This window comes from Monodon monoceros, unplaced genomic scaffold (assembly GCF_005190385.1).
Source record: "Monodon monoceros isolate NGI ecotype Baffin Bay Population unplaced genomic scaffold, NGI_Narwhal_1 Super_Scaffold_18, whole genome shotgun sequence".
In the NCBI taxonomy this organism is placed as follows: domain Eukaryota; kingdom Metazoa; phylum Chordata; class Mammalia; order Artiodactyla; family Monodontidae; genus Monodon; species Monodon monoceros.
Window position 1 is genome coordinate 53,266,091 of NW_021703774.1, and position 17,905 is coordinate 53,283,995.

The following is a 17,905-nucleotide window of genomic DNA, read 5'->3' on the forward strand; positions in this document are numbered from 1 at the left end:
GACACAGAATAGCTGAATGGTTAAAAAAATAAGACCTATATGCTGCCTACAAGAGACTCACTTCAACCTAAAGACAGTTGCAGACTGAAAGTGAAGGGATAGAAAAAGATATACCATACAATTGGAAACAAAAAGAAAGAAGCTGGGATATCAATGTTTATATCAGAAAAATGAACTTTAAAACGAAGACTTGGGCTTCCCTGGTGGCACAGTGGTTGAGAGTCCACCTGCCGACGCAGGGGACACGGGTTCGTGCCCCGGTCCAGGAAGATCCCACGTGCCGCGGAGCAGCTGGGCCCGTGAGCCATGGCCGCTGAGCCTGCGCGTCTGGAGCCTGTGCTCTGCAACAGGAGAGGCCACAACAGTGAGAGGCCCATGTACCGCAAAAACAAAAACAAACAAACAAAAAAAACGAAGACTGTAACAGGAGACAAAGAGGACATTACATAATGATAAATGGGTCAATCCAACAAGAGGATATAACATTTGCAAGAATTAATACACCCAACATAGGAGCACCTAAATATATTGGGTTGACCAAAAAGTTCATTTGGGTTCTTCCATAACACCTTACGAAAACCCAAATGAATTTTTTGGCCAATCCAATATAAAGTAAATATTAATAGAAATAAAGAGAGAAATAGACAGCAATACAAATATAGTAGGGGACTTGAATTATGCCACTTACATGAACGAGTAGAGCATCCAGACAGAAAATAAATAAGGGAATATTGGTTTTAAATGATCAAGGGACTTAATAGAGATATACAGCATATTTCATCCAAAAACAGCACAATGCATTCTTTTCAAGTGCACGTGAATCATTCTCCAGGATAGATCACACGTTAGGCCACAAAACAAGTCTCAATACATTTAAGAAGATTAAAATCTTATCAAGAATCTCTTCCAACCATAATGATAAGAAACCAGAAATTAATTATAAGAAAACTGGGGGCTTCCTTGGTGGCGCAGTGGTTGAGAATCTGCCTGCTAATGCAGGGGACATAGGTTCGAGCCCTGGTCTGGGAGGATCCCACATGCTGCGGAGCAACTAGGCCCGTGAGCCACAACTACTGAGCCTGCACATCTGGAGCCTGTGCTCCGCAACAAGAGAGGCCACCATAGTGAGAGGCCTGCGCACCGCGATGAAGAGTGGCCCCCGCTTGCCACAACTAGAGAAAGCCCTGGCACAGAAATGAAGATGCAACATAGCAAAAATAAATTAATTAATTAATAAACTCCTACCCCCAACATCTTCTTTAAAAAAAAAAAAGAAAACTGGAAAAGACACAAACACATGCAGACCAAACAACATGCTATTAAACAACCAATGGGTCAATAGAGAAATCAAAGAGGAAATTTTTAAAAACCTTGAGACAAACAGAAATGGAAACATGATGTTCTAAAATCTTTCAGATGCAGCAAAAGCAGTTCTAAGAGGGAAGTTCACAGCAATACAGGTGTACTTCAAGAAACAAGAAAAGTCTTAACTGAAAAAGCCTAACTTTACATTTAAAGGAAATAGAAAAAGAAGAACAAACACAGCCAAAAGTTAGTAGAAGGAAGGAAATAATAAAAACCAGAAGAGAAATAAATAGAGACCAAAAAAAAGATCAATAAAACTAAAAGCTGGTTCTTTAGAAAGATAAACAAAATCAATAAACCTTCAGCCACACTCATCAAGAAAAAAGAAGGAGGGCCCAAATAAATAAAATCAGAAATGAAAGAGGAAAAATTACTACCAATATCACAGAAGTACAAAGCTCTGTACAAAGAAGTACAGAAGTACAAAGTACAAAGGATCGTAAGAGAATACTATGAATAATTATATGCCAACAAATTAGACAACCTACAAGAAATGGATAAATTCCTAAAAACATACCATCTTCCAAGACTGAATCATGAAGAAACAGAAAATCTGAACAGACTGATTACTAGTAATGAAATTGAACCCATAATCAAATAACCCTCAACAAAAAAAAGTCCACATCCAGAGGGTTTCACAGGTGAATTCTACCAAATATTTAAAGAAGAGTTGATACCTATTTTCCTCAAATTATTCCAAAAAACTGAAGAGGAAGGAACTCTTTCAAACTCACTTTATGATGCCAGCATTTCCCTAATACCAAACCAGACAAAGACACTATAAAAAGGAAAATTTCAGGCTAATAACGCTGATGAACATGGATACAAAAATCCTCAGCAAAATATATTAGCAGGGACTTCCCTGGTAGCACAGTGGATAAGATTCCGTGCTCCCAATGCAGGGGGCCCGGGTTCGATCCCTGGTCAGGGAACTAGATCCCACATGCATGCTGCAACTAAGAGTTCACATGCCGCAACTAAGGAGCCTGTGAGCTGCAACTAAGAAGCCCTCCTGCCACAACTAAGGAGCAGGTGAGCCGCAACTAAGGAGCCCTAGAGCTGCAACTAAGGACTCTACCTGCTGCAACTAAAAGGAGCCCACGTGCCACAACTAAGGAGCTCACGAGGCACAACTAAGGAGCCTGCCTGCTGCAACTAAGACCCAGTGCAACTAACTAAATAAATAAATATTAGCAAACCAAATTCAACAGTACATTAAAAAAAATACACCATGATCAAGTAGGATTTATCCCAAGGATGCAAGGGTGGTTTAACACCTGCAAATCAATCAACGTGATGTGTAACATTAACAGAATAAAGGCTGAAGGTCAATGGAATGCCAAATTGATGACTAGGGACAAAAAAAGGAGTGAGTAAAGGAAAATGAGAAGAAGCAGAGAGGGAGATAAAAAAATAAGAAGCCAAAGGAGAATGTAAAAAGGAGAGAAGGAGAAGAAGAGGGAGGGGGAGGGGAGGGAGAGGGAAAGGAGGAGGAGGAGGAAGAGGAGAAGCTCTACGCGTAATAGTAGCACCTGCATGCACTGTAGTACTTACTAAGTTACAGGCACCAATCATATATTAACTCATTAAACTCTAACAACAATCCTATGTGATAGGTATTACTAATATCCCCATTTTAAAGATGGGTAAACTGTTAAGTTCCCTAAGATCACTGGATAAACTGTCAGAGATGGGATTTGACCTCAGGAGGAAGAGGGGGAGGAGGATAAAAGGAAGTGCTATGTCATGCTGCTTTGATAACTGGTGAGAGGTCAAGTTAGATAAAAATAGAAAGATGTCTACTAGATTTCATTAGTGACGACCAAAAACGCTTCAACAGAATGATAAGGAAACACACTATAGCGGAGAGGGTTGAAAAGCCAAAAACATCAGAGATATATACTTAAGAAGTTTCACGTAATACATAAAGCCGCTCCAAGCTAAGGCTCATTCTTCTAAAATTTAGCCAGGATCAGCTGACTTCCTTAAAAAAACTAGATGTTTCTAAACAAAAGAACATAACATTGGAGTCTTCAAAACTGTCTGAGGAGTTTCATTTGTTTACAACGAAACAAATTATTATTAATAATTACTTTTTAAGCTGCTTTGTTTTAAAACTTGCTTTCAGGGTCCATAAAAGTGCATATTTAGAAATTTTGTTTTTTCAAGAGTATGGTTGCTAACAGAAAGCAATTTTGCAATATGCATCGAAAATTAAAATGTGATTATAGTTTGACCTAGCAATTACATTCCTAGGAATTTATCCTAAAGATATTATTAGATAAATATGCAAAGATAGACGTTTAAGGATGTTTGTTACAGTTTTGTTTAACGGGAAACTCTGGAAACAACTTTAATGTCCATAAAAATTAAATATAAAATGGTTAAATAAATTATGATACATCAGAAAAATAAGCAGCCATTTAAAAGGCTAAGCAAGTTCTATGTGTAATAACAGCACCTGGGTGCACTGTAGTGCTTACTAAGTTACAGGCACCAACTGTATATTAACTCATTAAACCTGAACAACAATCTTATGGGATAGCTATTACTAACCTCCCCATTTTAAAGATGGAGAAACTGTAATTTACCTAAGATCACCAGATAAATTGTGTGAGATGGGATTTAAACTCAACCAGTCTGGCTCCAGCATCCATGCTTTTAACCACTACATGTGTGTAGTGACAAGGAAAGATATGCATAATATATTATTAAATGAAAAACAGTCTTGTTCAACAGCATTTTTTTAAAGAAAATAAATATGTTCATCCTTTCACATTGTTCTTCTAGATTTACCCACTACCTCCCCATCTTCTTATCTATAACCCTCAAAGCCATATTAAAACATATTTGTTTATACATACATTTATGTGTATATGTAGGTAGGTAATACATGCTTACATATTCAATAGACTAAAGCATGGGAGAAAGATTTTATACCCAATTTTTATTATGGTTACCTCTGGGGTAGGGTTATGAATGGACTTTTCTTTTTTTCTACTGGAGTATAGCTGATTTACAATGTTGCGTTAGTTTCAGGTGTACAGCAAAGTGAATCAGTTGTACATATACATATATCTACTCTTTTTTTTTAGATTCCTTTCCCTTACAGGTTATTATAGAATATTGAGTAGAGTTCCCTGTGCTATACGGTAGGTCTTTATTAGTTATCTATTTTATATATAGTAGTGTGTGTATGTCAATCCCAGCACATGTAAGACACAAAATGAGCTTGGGGGTGGGGGAGAGAAAAACATTCTGTCATTTACTTCTTAATCATTGTTGGAAAGCAAAGAGCCTATTCTGATTGGAAATTTTCTCTGCCAACATGAAGTGGCTAAGATTAATTCTGACTGATCATCTCCAATCTATTATAATGTACTATGCTATGACTACTGAATGTTTCATATAATAAGTGAATTAGATTTTTAGGAATATATCCAACCTACCTAGTGGACACTGCCAACATCCTAAATGATTTAATGATGCTACCTACTAGAGCAAATCATTCTTTTAGCTCAATAGCTTTCCAGCTGCCTGGTAGACTGTTTCTAACCCAAAAGGAAGTAGCTCCCATTCAGAAAGTAGGTGTCTATAAACCATACTGAGCAACAGAGACATTTACCTATGTTTATGCTGTTTAAAATTATAAATTCAGCTTTGCCTTTTCTAAGCCAAAAGATTTTAGGCCATCTGGGGCCTTGGCTTCCTCAATAATCAACTGAGGGAGAGAATTAGATCATCTTCTCTAACACAGCTCATGATTCTCCTACAAATAACACATTTGATGTGTGCTAATGAGATAACCTACGTTAACATTTAGCACACAGTAAGTGCTCAAGTAATGTTATTTCCCTTTCTGATTCCCCTCATCACAAGAAATACAGAGAAATCTAAAGTCCCTCTGCAGCTATACTGAAAATTAGTTAGGCTGGGTTCATAAGCATTTTGAACTACCCCTAATTGTGTTATTCTGATATAAACAAGTTTATATTCTTTTATCTGATAGATTAGAAGCTAAAAGTTAGTCACTGTCAAATGTATTTGTTCTTTTTCTAGGTGGGGCAATCAGATCAATTAAGTACACTTCAGTGCAGCCTATATATGTACTGTCTCTATGGGAGGTCAGCTCCAGGATTCAAACAAGGAAGAGAGATAAATATAAACCTATAGTAATGGGAAAGCTCTCCTTTTTATTTTCTCTAACTAGACATTCTCCAAGATGATATTAGATGAGTATCCATGCATTGCTAGAGAAGATACAAAAGCCTTTCTGCTCAGTGGCCAGAGAATGTCCCCTGCACAGGCCATGTCTGGGTTAACATGGCCATAAATAAATGAAAACAATACAATCAAGCACCCAAAACCTGTCAGCCAGGGGGATAATTTACCAGATGAATAAATTATTAGGCTGACATGGAGTACAGGTCTGATATCCAGAGACAAAGTCCTAGGTTACTCGCAAAAGACAGACTAAGCAAGGGCTAAGAGCACTAGTAAAGGAAGGTCATTAAAAATGAGAAAAGGCATCTTGGGAAAGATGTAGTATCTGAAACAAAAAATTAGACATGATAGGAAAAATCAAAACCTTGTTGGACTTCCTTATACTCACTTTATGGTTTAATATTGTTTTTAGTCTTAATTATGTAATACTTTCACTGCTTAGGCAGTCTAAAAGTCTTATTCCAGCCCTCTGCAGAAAGCATCTTTTGGATTTGATTTGTTTTAATGACAAGAAAAAAAAATGAGGTGGAGATCCATGATTTCATTGAAAGATATATGCAAAGACGCTTGTTACTTTATTGAAAATATTTAAAATATTTTCCTTAACTTCTAAAGTAACTTTGTCATATGAACTGTTCATATCTAAACTCAAAATGATTTAATGAAAAGTTTGAAGTACAGTTTATGAACTTCATAAAAAACAAATGCTTAACAGAATAAGAGATGAGGCGCAGCAGCCCACATCTTGAGTTGCATAGGGCCTATATTATGTGATGCCTTTGTTTTGAATCAAGGTATTTAATGGTTAAGTATGGAACCTCTCCTAAAATATCAGGAGCTTCTCTGAAGATTCAGATTATTATCTTTTGGGAAATCTGGAAGAATTATAGGGAATCTAGTAACAAATTCTGAATTACTTCGTCAATATAATAGTAATCACAGTAATGACAGCTACCATTTATTAGGCGATACAATTTTCCAGACATTATGTTAAGAGAATTTTATGTATCATATCATCTAGCAATCCTATAAATTAGTTTTCATTATTATCTCAAAATTCAGGGTCTGAGTAATTTGCCCAAAGTCATACACTAGAGCTGATATTAGAACCAAATCTGTCTGAGTCCGGTGTCTGCAGTTTTAACCATTACATTTTACTGGGAAAAGGGTGAGCTTGCATCTTTTTATAAGCAAGGCAATTATCACCTTCAATAACAGAACTTCATCTTTAACTGAAGGACAAAAACCAACCAGGTTATTTTCATCAACTCTGCAGCAAATGTCTTGCTGTTTCCACACTTTTAAAGCTGCACTGATATGTTGATATAAAATCCAACAAGGTAATTATAATTGAATTCTAACATGTCTTATAAATTTCTAGCTATCAGAGAAAGAACTGCAAATTGAAATGTAGCAGTTTCTTTTTTAGTCAGTGTATTACAGAAGCATTCTAATAATTCAATTATATGTTTAGGCACCTTTAGGGATGTTATTATGATAAGTATTTTAAGAAGAAAGCTGGCATTATTTTGACAGAAAACAGGTTTTTTTCTCATATCATACAACTTGAATGAATGGAAATATTTTTACCTTACTTGAAAAAGTGCTGTGATAGCAAGATTAAATGGATTATAAGAAAACCAAACTTGAAATAAACAACAACAAAAAAGGATGGGGGAAGGAGAGAGGATCAGAGTTCCTCAGAGAAGTCGTTTTTTTTTCTTTTTTTCAAGAATCTAGAATGAGGCAAAGGCTGTAAATTGAATGATGCCCAGTTCCAAGGGCAGAGAGGTAAGACAGTTTGGTAACTTAAACATAAAAACAGACTTACCTTTAGGAGAGCCAAGGCTACATGAAAGATTATGTTCAAACCCTGAAATAGAAAAAGAGAGTCAAAATCAATACTGTCACATCTATCACTATTTTATTAAGTATTTTCCCAAGACTTCTGTATATCATTAATAAAATCTGTTTTCATTTTCACATATAATAATAATTAAACATGAGATTTCTAAAGGTATTTTTTCTTCTATGAGAGGCTTATTATAAATTTTAGGTGCTATCTAATTAATGCTCACATAAATTTATTGCTTTTACAACAAATTGGCTCAGGGCTTGCAAAAGTCAAGTTCCTTGATCAAAATGGCAGTGACACCGAAGTCTAAAATGATTAATTGAAATTTGTTAAGTCTTATCTGTGTGATGTGGTTAAACTGCCAGTGGCGAACAAAACAAAACAAAGAAAAATAGTGTTGCTGATAACTGGGACAGATTGTAAGCATCACACTAGATTTCCCCTACTGTTCTTATTGCGTTGTTTGTTTTAGTGCTTGCTTTCAAGTAGTATGTGTACAGCTAGAGGTGGTAATTAGGGGCTATTTGCTAGACTCCCTTGTCCCTTTTTTCCTGAAAACCAGAGCAATATTTCTTCATGAATAAAGAAATTAAATAGTTTGTTAAGAAGCCATACTGGGGCTGAATTTTGACTCTGAGTTCAGCCCAATGACTCTGAAGAAATGTTGAGATATTAAAGTCAAGAGACAGGAATCTTAAATGCTCAAGATGACAGAGTCAGAAACAAAGTTGCCACAGAATACGCAGTTTCCTTGTCATGCAAGTCATCATACATGAGAAGAAAGACCTTTCAAATTTGAGCTGACATCTCCCATAAGTCCAGGGTCTATTTGATGTGCCCTCTTCAGCTTGGTCACAAATATAATCTACCTACCTTCTGGATACAGAGCTGTACCAGATGTGTTATGCAAAGAACCTTTAATAAACCATCCTTTTACTGTCTCCAAAATCAGAAGCAAGAATTAGGACTAGGTAATTGATGCCGAAAACTCGGCTTCTGTGCACCAGTGCCAAATTGAATCTCGGAGACAGAGTTTTCGGTGAAGTAGAAAACAATAGTTTTTTTGCTTTGCCAGGCAAAGGGGGACGCAGCCGGCTCCTGTCCTGAAAAATGGTGTGTCCCAACTGGGAGGATTTGGTGAGTTTTACAGCAACAGTTCAAGGGTGGGGTTGCTGATAAGATTACGGTGTGTGAAAGGCCTACACTCCTTTAATCTGGTCTCAGGTAATCTCTTGATGGGCTTCTCTGGTTTCTTTAATCTGGCCTCAGGTGGCCTTCTCTGGTGCTCCTCCCTTGTCTCTGAATCCTCTCCCTTCTCTGATTAGCAACTGTTGGAATCTGCCTTTGGGGACTCAGGAAGGTCACGGAGGCTGGAGTCTGTTCCCTGCAAATAAGGAACATGGGACGCAGAAAGGTTTCTGTGCCCAGGAGCCCCAGAGGGTCCTGCTCAGTTTCACAATTAGAGTGCATTCCTGTTATAATATGCTAATCTTTCATATTCAACTACCAAACATATGACATAATAGTAAGAAGGGATGAATGATAAACACAAAATCTTTGGTTGAAGGTTTTGGGTGTACTCAGTTAATCCTTTAAGAATCAGAAAGCAGCAGGAAGTATAATCAGGCCAGGAGACAAAATCAAATTGACAGAGTGCATCACCACTCCAAGCAAGGATTCTACACTGGCTTTGATCACAATTAGAGAAAAAAAGGAGACCACGATCACAATCAAAAGAACATGGGTTACAATTAAGCAGAATTTGCTTTCCTCATCTAAATTTGGGTCCTCACCCGCTAGCTGCTGCCCACTTGTAGGCCCTGCTACACACATCCTCCAGCCCCACGTCACAGCGGCTAGGCATAGTGAATCCTCACAACCTGAGTGCTGATCAAGCCTCCATCAGGACTAAATCCACAGTGTCTCTGGCTCTTGTTTTTCTAGTCACTGCTGGCAATGTAAACATCTCTTGTCTCTTGTTCTCTAATCCTCAAAATGCTCTGGTCCTGGGGCTTTCCTGGTGGTGCAGTGGTTGTGAGTCCGCCTGCCAATGCAGGGGACATGGGTTCGTGCCCTGGTCTGGGAAGATCCCACATGCCACGGAGCGCCTGGGCCCGTGAGCCATGGCCGCTGAGCCTGCGCGTCCAGAGCCTGTGCTCCACAAGGGGAGAGGCCACAGCAGTGAGAGGCCTGCGTACTGCAAAAAAAAAAAAATGCTCTGGTCCTTTCTCCTAAACCAGTCTCCTACTCTTCCCTCTCCTTCCCAAACCCCTGCAGGGTATTCCACTCCATGTACAACCAACTCTGCTATGTTCTCGACCTCCCTGCCAGAAATTTCCCCTGCCTGCTTGCTTTCACAGGAAGAGTGAAATCTCAGTGATCCACATAACAACCTGTATTATGATTCCCATTTTTCAGCATATGAACTTGACTAGCCTAAGGTTATATATGCATTTAGTAGTAGCAGGCTAGGATCATTTGCCAAGCCTCCTAATGTGTAGTTTAAGGGCATTTTCACCACACAGTGTTGGCGTAATGTACTTAATAAGGGCTTATATGATGACCAAATGAATGAACTATACTAGCTATCCCCAAATTTTCTGGGATTTATTCTTTTCCATATGGACCTAACAAGACCAATTTGTAGAATCACCATCAAATGACAGTAAGAAACCTTGTTTTTCAATGATCTCAAAGTCAAACTATTGGACAACTGAGCTATGGAAAACACAAACAAGAACTTGGAGAAAAAAAAAAATCTTTAGACAGCCAAAATAGCTCTCACTAATACCAGGAAAAAAATTTATTCAATTTTAATTTCATTTACACTTAGAATTAGTTTGGTAATACGATTTTATAGTTTACAGATATCAGAAGTAGCAAAGTAAAAGCCAAAGTATGTGGTAGATAGGGTTAGGGACAGAGCCTGTTGAGACAGTTGCCAGAATCAAAATATTAGGTCTGATAGAAACAGAAGATAAACTTTAAAAAAAATGTGTAGCTGTCCGGGCTCATTTAGTGGAGCCAATAGCCCTTCAATAGTTAACATTAGTTCACTGTGATAATCTCAGCAATGTTAACGAACGCTTACATTATATTTGAAACATCGTGCTTAAGGGATCATAGTCTGTGTTTTAAATAAAAAGTAGATTTTCTTTAAGTTTGGGAAGCTAAAGAGGTAACTTTCAGTTATCAGAAAATTTTATATATGTAAACTCTTTAAATAAGTTCATAATAATAAAGTATTATTGCACCTGCTTACATGAAACCCTAGATATTATCCACAAAAATGAAGAAAAGTAAAGACTTCATAAGCCTTCAACTGAAGTAGAATAGTGTGGCCAGACTGTGCAAACGAAGGTATTTTTAGACCTCTTAAGTTGTTGGAAATCAGGAAAAACTTGCTATTCTACCCAGTGCTTTACTTCACTACAAAATGTATCCTGATTTCCTAAGAAGAGAATAAAAAAGGCAACTTTAGTCAGATATTTTAAAATATCTATTTTTCTCTTTTAAATAAGACTTATTCCCATTTAGGGATACAATGAGAGGTATCACTAAATTACAGTAACCTTCCTCAGGCCAACATTTGGGCACTACAAATAGGTTGCTTTTTTTTTTTTTTTTTAAATAAATTTACTTATTTATTTATATATTTATTTATGGCTGCATTGGGTCTTCGTTGCTACGCGTGGGCTTTCTCTAGTTGCAGCGAGCTGGGGCTACTCTTTGTTGCGGTGCACAGGCTTCTCATTGCGGTGGCTTCCCTTGTTGCAGAGCAGGGGCTCTAGGCGCATGGGCTTCAGTAGCTGCAGCCCGCAGGCTCACTGGTTGTGGCTCGCAGGCTCTAGAGTACAGGTTCAGTAGCTGTGGCGCACGGGCTTAGCTGCTCCACAGCATGTGGGATCTTCCCAGACCAGGGCTCGAACCCCTGTCCCCTGCACTGGCAGGCGGATTCTTAACCACTGTGCCACCAGGGAAGTTCCAATAGGTTGTTTTTAAGATGACAATGTCAGTGCAAGCTTTGGTCCTCAGCCTGCTAGCCAACAATGAAGTAAATTAAAAGCGAACCACCTTTCACTCTCCCAAGCCACCATATGAACTAAATCCCCCATTATTTTATTGTCCACCTACTTTTACATGGTCCAACTTTTGCCTAATTGAGCTGAGATATATTTTTAAAAGAAAAAAATTGTTATATATTTTCAAGATGCTTCCCCCTTCAGGAATATGTAATTTGTAGCAATTTGATTGTTACTGAGGGGTAAATAAGTGTTCCTAATAGGATTGAAAGGGTTAAAGCATTTGCAGAATTATTAAGAGTAAAAACAACAAGTAAATACATTGTTACGGCTACTTATTTATAGTGCAAAGTCTAACTCCAAGTGCAAGATAATAAATGAGTCAACATCCACTGAATATTTTCTATGTGCCAAGATCTAAATTAATTACACCAAAAATATGTCCTTACTTAATCCCACGACAACCTGAAATTCCATTTTACCCACAAGAAAATTAAGATTTAGAGAAGTCAAATTAAATTTCCCAAGGTCACACAGCTATTAAATGGATTTAAACTTACACAGTATAACTCTAGAACTCATATTCTTAACCGCTAAGTTAGAGAAGATGGCTCAAGGAATAAATGAATGAATGAATGAATGAATGAATCACTTAGTTGGGTATTATTTAATGCGGCCTCTAATTCCTAAAGGATTAAAGTGATTCTTCCCATTTAAAGGCAAGTGCATTTTGAGAGCAGGGAGGAGAAAGATAACAAATAGGTGACTTCTACCAAAACCAAATTTTATTATTTGTCTCCATATTGAAAACAGACAAAAATTAGCTGACTGCCTGCAGGATGTGAAGCAATAGAAACTCAGCTTGCCGTGAAAAGAAAGGGTCACCACCTTCCTCCAGTGACAACAGACTGAGATCAGCCTTGTGTGTGTGAAGGAGTAGTTCCTTAACTGATTGGGAAGCTGCTGTTTCAAAATTCAGTCACAGCCTGGCAAAACCTTCACTTTGAAGAACACCTACAAGTAATTGCCCCAAATTAAATAATTGCTCCAAAGTGCAGATCATCGTGTTCCTGGGTAGGCCAACAACTGAGCACCCACAATCTTGCATAAAGGAAGGCTGACAGCAGAGCACTCACTGAAACAAAGACACTGAACATTCTGGCTCTGATGAGCAGGCAATCGTGGGCTCACAGGGGGCTGACAGATTGCGTGAGAAGCTGTCAAAAACTGCACTGACAGCACTGAGAACAAATGCTGAAAAGGTAGTGTCAAAAAGTGCCAGAAGTGCTTCAGCACCTGGGTCCTTAGGGATCAAAATAAAAGGGAAATAAGTACTATGTGGAAATGGAAATCCAAACAACAAGGCAGTGAATAATTATCAAACCAGGTAAATGGAGCAGGCTCTCAGGCAAATACAACTAAAGCTAGAGGAAATAGGTGCTGCCCTTTCTGGCCCATCCAACAATGGGACACGTCACCCGAGGAAGGGGCAATGAATAAATGAGACAGCATATAAAAAGCGTATCAAATGAATCGAGCACTTGCTAAGTATTCAGTAAATGCTAGTGATTATTATTAGGTTCACATATTTATTGTCTGCCACATCTTACATTTTCTATGTATATTTTTTCACTAATTCTCTCAGTAACTCTATGGCGTATGTGTTACTGCCACCATTTTAGAAATGAGGAAACTGAGGTTAGGAGACATCACACTGTTAGTAAATGGTAAAGACAAGACTAGAATTTATGTATGTCTGACCCCCCAAAAAACAAAACCATGCCTTCTTTCACTGATTCCACCTCTACTGCAAAGTCAGGCAGATTTTGGTGAGATATCTGTTATGAATTAAAGACAGTCATAATTCTTGGACACTTCTCCCATTTAGAGGTGGGGTCTTGATCCTCTCCTCTTGAATCTGGGAAGACTGTGCTACTGCTCTGACCAACAGAATATGGTAGAAGTGAAGCTATGCCAGTACTCTGGGCCCAGGTCTCATAAGAGACTGACAGCTTCCACGTCCTATCTCATGGAGCGCTTGCTCTTGGAAGCCAACCACTATGTAAGAAGTGCAATTACACTTAGACTCCCATGCTCTAAGAGGCCAAAAAAAGAAGAAGGGACCTGCAGGACAAGATGCCATGCACAGAAGGAGAGGCAAGGATCACCCAGATGCCAGATATGTGTGTGAAGATGTCATCTTGAAAGTGAATCCTCCAGCCTCAGGTGCCCCAGCAGATGCCATGTAGATCAGAGATGAAGCACATTAGCTAAATTCTTCTCAAATTCCTGACTTATGAAATTGTCAACAAAATAAATGGCTATTTAAAATTTTTAAACGCCTTTCATTTTGAGATAATTTCAGGTTTAGAAAAAATTTGCAAAAATAGGACCAAGAGTTTCTGCATACCCTTCACCTGGCTTTATCAGATGTTAACATCTTACATAACCACAGTATAACTATCAAAACCAAGAAAATAATATTCAAATTTTGTCAAATGTCCCACGAATGTCTTTTTTCTGGTCCAGGATCCAATAGTTGTCATGTCTCCTTAGTCTTTCATCTGGGACGGTATTCAGTCTTTGTCTTCCACAAACTTGACACTTTTTTAAAGAGTACTGGCCAGTTATTTTGTAGAATGTCCCTCAATTTGATTTTTCTGATGTTTCCTTATGATTAAACTTAGATTATGTATTCTTGGCACATATACCACAGAAGCAATATTGTGTCAGCGCATCACATCAGGAGGCTACATAATATCACTATGTCTTGCTCTAAGATCATTGTTTTAAAGCCACTCAGGTTTGATGTAGTTTGTTATGCACATCAGGTAACCTGAGAAGAAACCCTTCAGCTTCTCTTTGTTAAATTTCTTACTTCTGTGATCTATAAAGTAATGCATTTTTTTTCCACAGAAAAAAGAGAGTGACAGATAATTACCATGCAAATATAAAGAAGTAAATACTGGCTGCTCTTAAATATAGTTCCTATAACAAGAATGCTGTAAATGTCAGCCAAAATGTATTTTACTTTATTCTGTGTTTCTCGTATTGTAAGCACTTTACAAGTTCAGTTTTTTAGGATGACTAAATGATGGACTTTGATGGAGTAATAAGTAAAATGATGTGATGTTTCGGCTTTTGGTTTGTTTCTGGATTTCCACTAGAGGTCAGGATTGTAGCACTGAAAACCAAGAAGGAGCTTTTAAAAAAAAGATTTCAGGGACTTTCACAGCAGCCTTGAATACAAATTCACTGTAAGTCCTAATGTTTCAAAACCCTCAGGGATAAGTCCTCCCTTATGTCTACTACTAATTCACTAATATATTATAAAATCTAACAAAACTTGGATGATTCCCACCCTTCCTTTCCCCCAGTTGTATTATATATTGTCCATTTTTGTTATAGAATCATTTGTTAATTTTTCATAAGCAGAGTGGTGAAGAAGAGTTCAAGAATGGAGAGGGATGAAAAGTGAATGTAACATGAATGCATCTGTCTGGTTGTGGGTGATTATCTTTGCTTGACTTGGGTTTGTTTTTTGAGTGAAGTACTGAAAACAGGTATATCTATAAAGTCTGAGTCCTCAATTATGAGTGACTCTGGGAAGAATTCTTAGAGGTTAGTGTCATCTGAATTAAATAAACCTTTCAGAAGCAAGGCATATAAAATAAGAGAAAAAAATTAAATTATAGCTTTTGACAAGTATTCATGAAATCTGTGTACCAGGCATTCTGAGAACTGCTTAGCATATACAAGCACTTGTACGTTTACAAGGATGGGTAAATCATCCCTCTACCAAGGGACGTCCAGACTAGGATAGGAGATAAAAATGTAAACAGACAACATATCACCCCTGGGTAAAAAGGAGAGGTGCAACCTGGAAAGCACTTTGTAGTTCCTATAAAGATGTCCTACTGGCAATGAACACTGGCAATCACCTTTCTGCTCTCCTCAAATCCCCTCAAGTCATGATGTGCCTTGGATTATGCTGTCTTCTAGCTACAGTTATCAGTCAGTGATCCCAGGTTGCAGGGGTGTTTTTTTTTGTTTTTTGGGGTTTGTTTTTTTTTTTTTGCAGAACGCGGGCCTCTCACTGTTGTGGCCTCTCCCATTGCGGAGCACAGGCTCCGGACGCGCAGGCTCAGCGGCCATGGCTCACGGGCCCAGCCGCTCTGCGGCATGTGGGATCCTCCCAGACCGGGGCACGAACCCGTGTCCCCTGCATCGGCAGGCGGACTCTCAACCACTGCGCCACCAGGGAAGCCCCTGCAGGGGTGTTTTTGATTCCCTTCATAAGCACAAAGTACTCTCACCAATTCCTAACTACCAGCTGATCTTGATTCTCTCCTTCCTCCAATCTCCTGCTAGAGTTTCCCTTGACCCAACTCACCCAGAAGCCAGAAGGTATAGGAACTCTGTTAGAGTTCTTGTACCTACACCCCCGCCTTTCTTTTAAAATAAAAAAATGAGAGATGAGAGAGTTGTAGATGTATGAGAGATGTGGAAGCTGAAACAAGTTGCTGAAGGTTCATTAATTCACCCAAGATCACACACAAATGTTTGAAGCTGGGATTCAAGACAGGCAGTCTGTCTCCAGAGATAGTGTTTGAAATGACCATGGTACACTATACATTTTCCTCAAATTTGAAGCTGTTAATTTAAAGTCAGGATAAGATTATTTTAAAGGTTAGCTGAATTAACAATGTAGATATTTTAATACTGCCTCTTCAGACTAAACATGGCTCTAGAAGACCATTAGCTAAGAGATACATGAGAGTGTATCAATTTGTCATTACAAGGTATATATTAATATATCAACTTGAGCGGCATTAAATACATGCTTGTGAGACAATAGAAAATACATATTGGCCTCTGCCCGGGTTGTTGGCACAGAGCTCCAGAAACCCTTGTAATTTCCAAAGTGATAAGAACACTCGGAGCATCTCTGTTCGAATATTTCGTCTTTGACACTAGTTCCTGACACAGAGCTCTCGGAAGCTTTGTAATTTCCTGGGTGACAGGAGTGTCTTTTGTTCTAGTGAAGCAAGAACTGTGGGTGGATTCCTGGATGGCTCCTGGATGAGGGCTGGTCTCTGAAAGATCAAGCCATGATTAGAAGCTTGGAATTTCCGGACCTGGCCCACGCTCTCTTGAGAAGGGAGAAGGGTTGAAAATGAAGTTAATGATCAACCAAGCCTGTGTTATGCAGCCTCCATAAAAATCCCAATAGTATGGGATTTGGAGAGCTCCTAGGTTGGCGAACACATCCACACGGGGAGAGTAATGTACCCCAAACTCCGCGGGGACAAAAGCTCCTGTGCTTGGGACACTCCCAGACCTTGTCTTATGTATCTCTTCATCTGGCTATTCATCTGTATCCTTTATCATATCCTTTAATAAACTGGGAAAGGTAAGTAAATGTTTCCCTGAGCTCTATGAGCCCCTCTAGCTAATTAACTGAACTTGGGGAAGGGGTCATGAGAACCTCTGATTTGTAGCCAAAATGGACAGAATTGTGGGTAACCTGGGGACCTATTACTTGCAACTGGCATCTGAAGTAGGGTGGGAGCACGGTGCTGTGGGACTGAGCCTTTAACCTGTGGGATCTGACACTATATCCAGGTAGATAGTGTTGGAATTGAGTTAAATTGTAGGGCACCCAGCTGGTGTTGCAGAGAACTGCTTGGTGTGGGGAAAAACATCCACACATTTGGAGACTAAAAGCGTCAGAAGTGAAGTGTTCTGTGTGAGTGTGCCAGGAGTATGAGAGCAAAGGAGACACACAGAGAAGAAACACAGGAGATAACACTGAACTGAGATTTTCCCCTACAGCAGGAGGGAAAAGCAGGTTTTTTTCCTTTACGGTGCTAATCCAGGGAATCCCAACTGGAAGATTTAGACCTACCGGTAAACTATAAGGTCTTCCTTGATAACTCTCTCAGTAGGCTGCTACCGTGTCATGTACCATCATGCACGATGTCAAGAGGGAACGGCACTCTCCCCGCTGCTGCTTGTAGGGATTTCACTGGTGGTACCCACTCCCCCCAAATCCCACCCTCCTTAGTCATCTCATAGCTATGGGGAAATGAAAAATAGGTTCTTCTCAAGGAATTCCCCCATATTAGACCATGCCCTGAACCTCTGGACCTTACTGTATGGTGTTTTTCTCTACCTGGAACATTCTTCCCTCTTCTCTTAGTTACTGTTCCCCTTGTCTAGGTCGGGGATTAGACACTAATTCCTCTGGGAGGCTTTTTGGCTTTTCATTGCTGGGTTAGGTACTCCTCAGTAGTGATCTTTAAAAGCACCTATGTTCTCCATATCACAGCACTCATTCTACTGCTGTGTAACTACTCATTTACCGGTCTCTATCTCCCTGTAAGTTACATGAGGGCAGAACCCTGCCTGTGTCTTTACTGGTATATTTCCATCCCTT

General features: G+C 38.9%; 1 protein-coding gene across 5 annotated transcripts in view; it reads right to left on the reverse strand.

The window, feature by feature from the left end:
• RABGAP1L (RAB GTPase activating protein 1 like) overlaps nt 1-17,905 on the reverse strand; it is a 687,593-nt gene that overhangs the window by 187,401 nt on the left and 482,287 nt on the right. For all 5 annotated transcript variants that reach the window (XR_003794384.1, XR_003794383.1, XM_029228031.1 and 2 more), the window contains exon 18: nt 7,421-7,462. Coding sequence is in view for 3 of the 5 variants with exons in the window: in XM_029228031.1 (XP_029083864.1) it covers nt 7,421-7,462 (42 nt within the window). In the remaining 2 variants the exon portion in view is untranslated. The remainder of the gene's footprint in view (nt 1-7,420; nt 7,463-17,905) is intronic.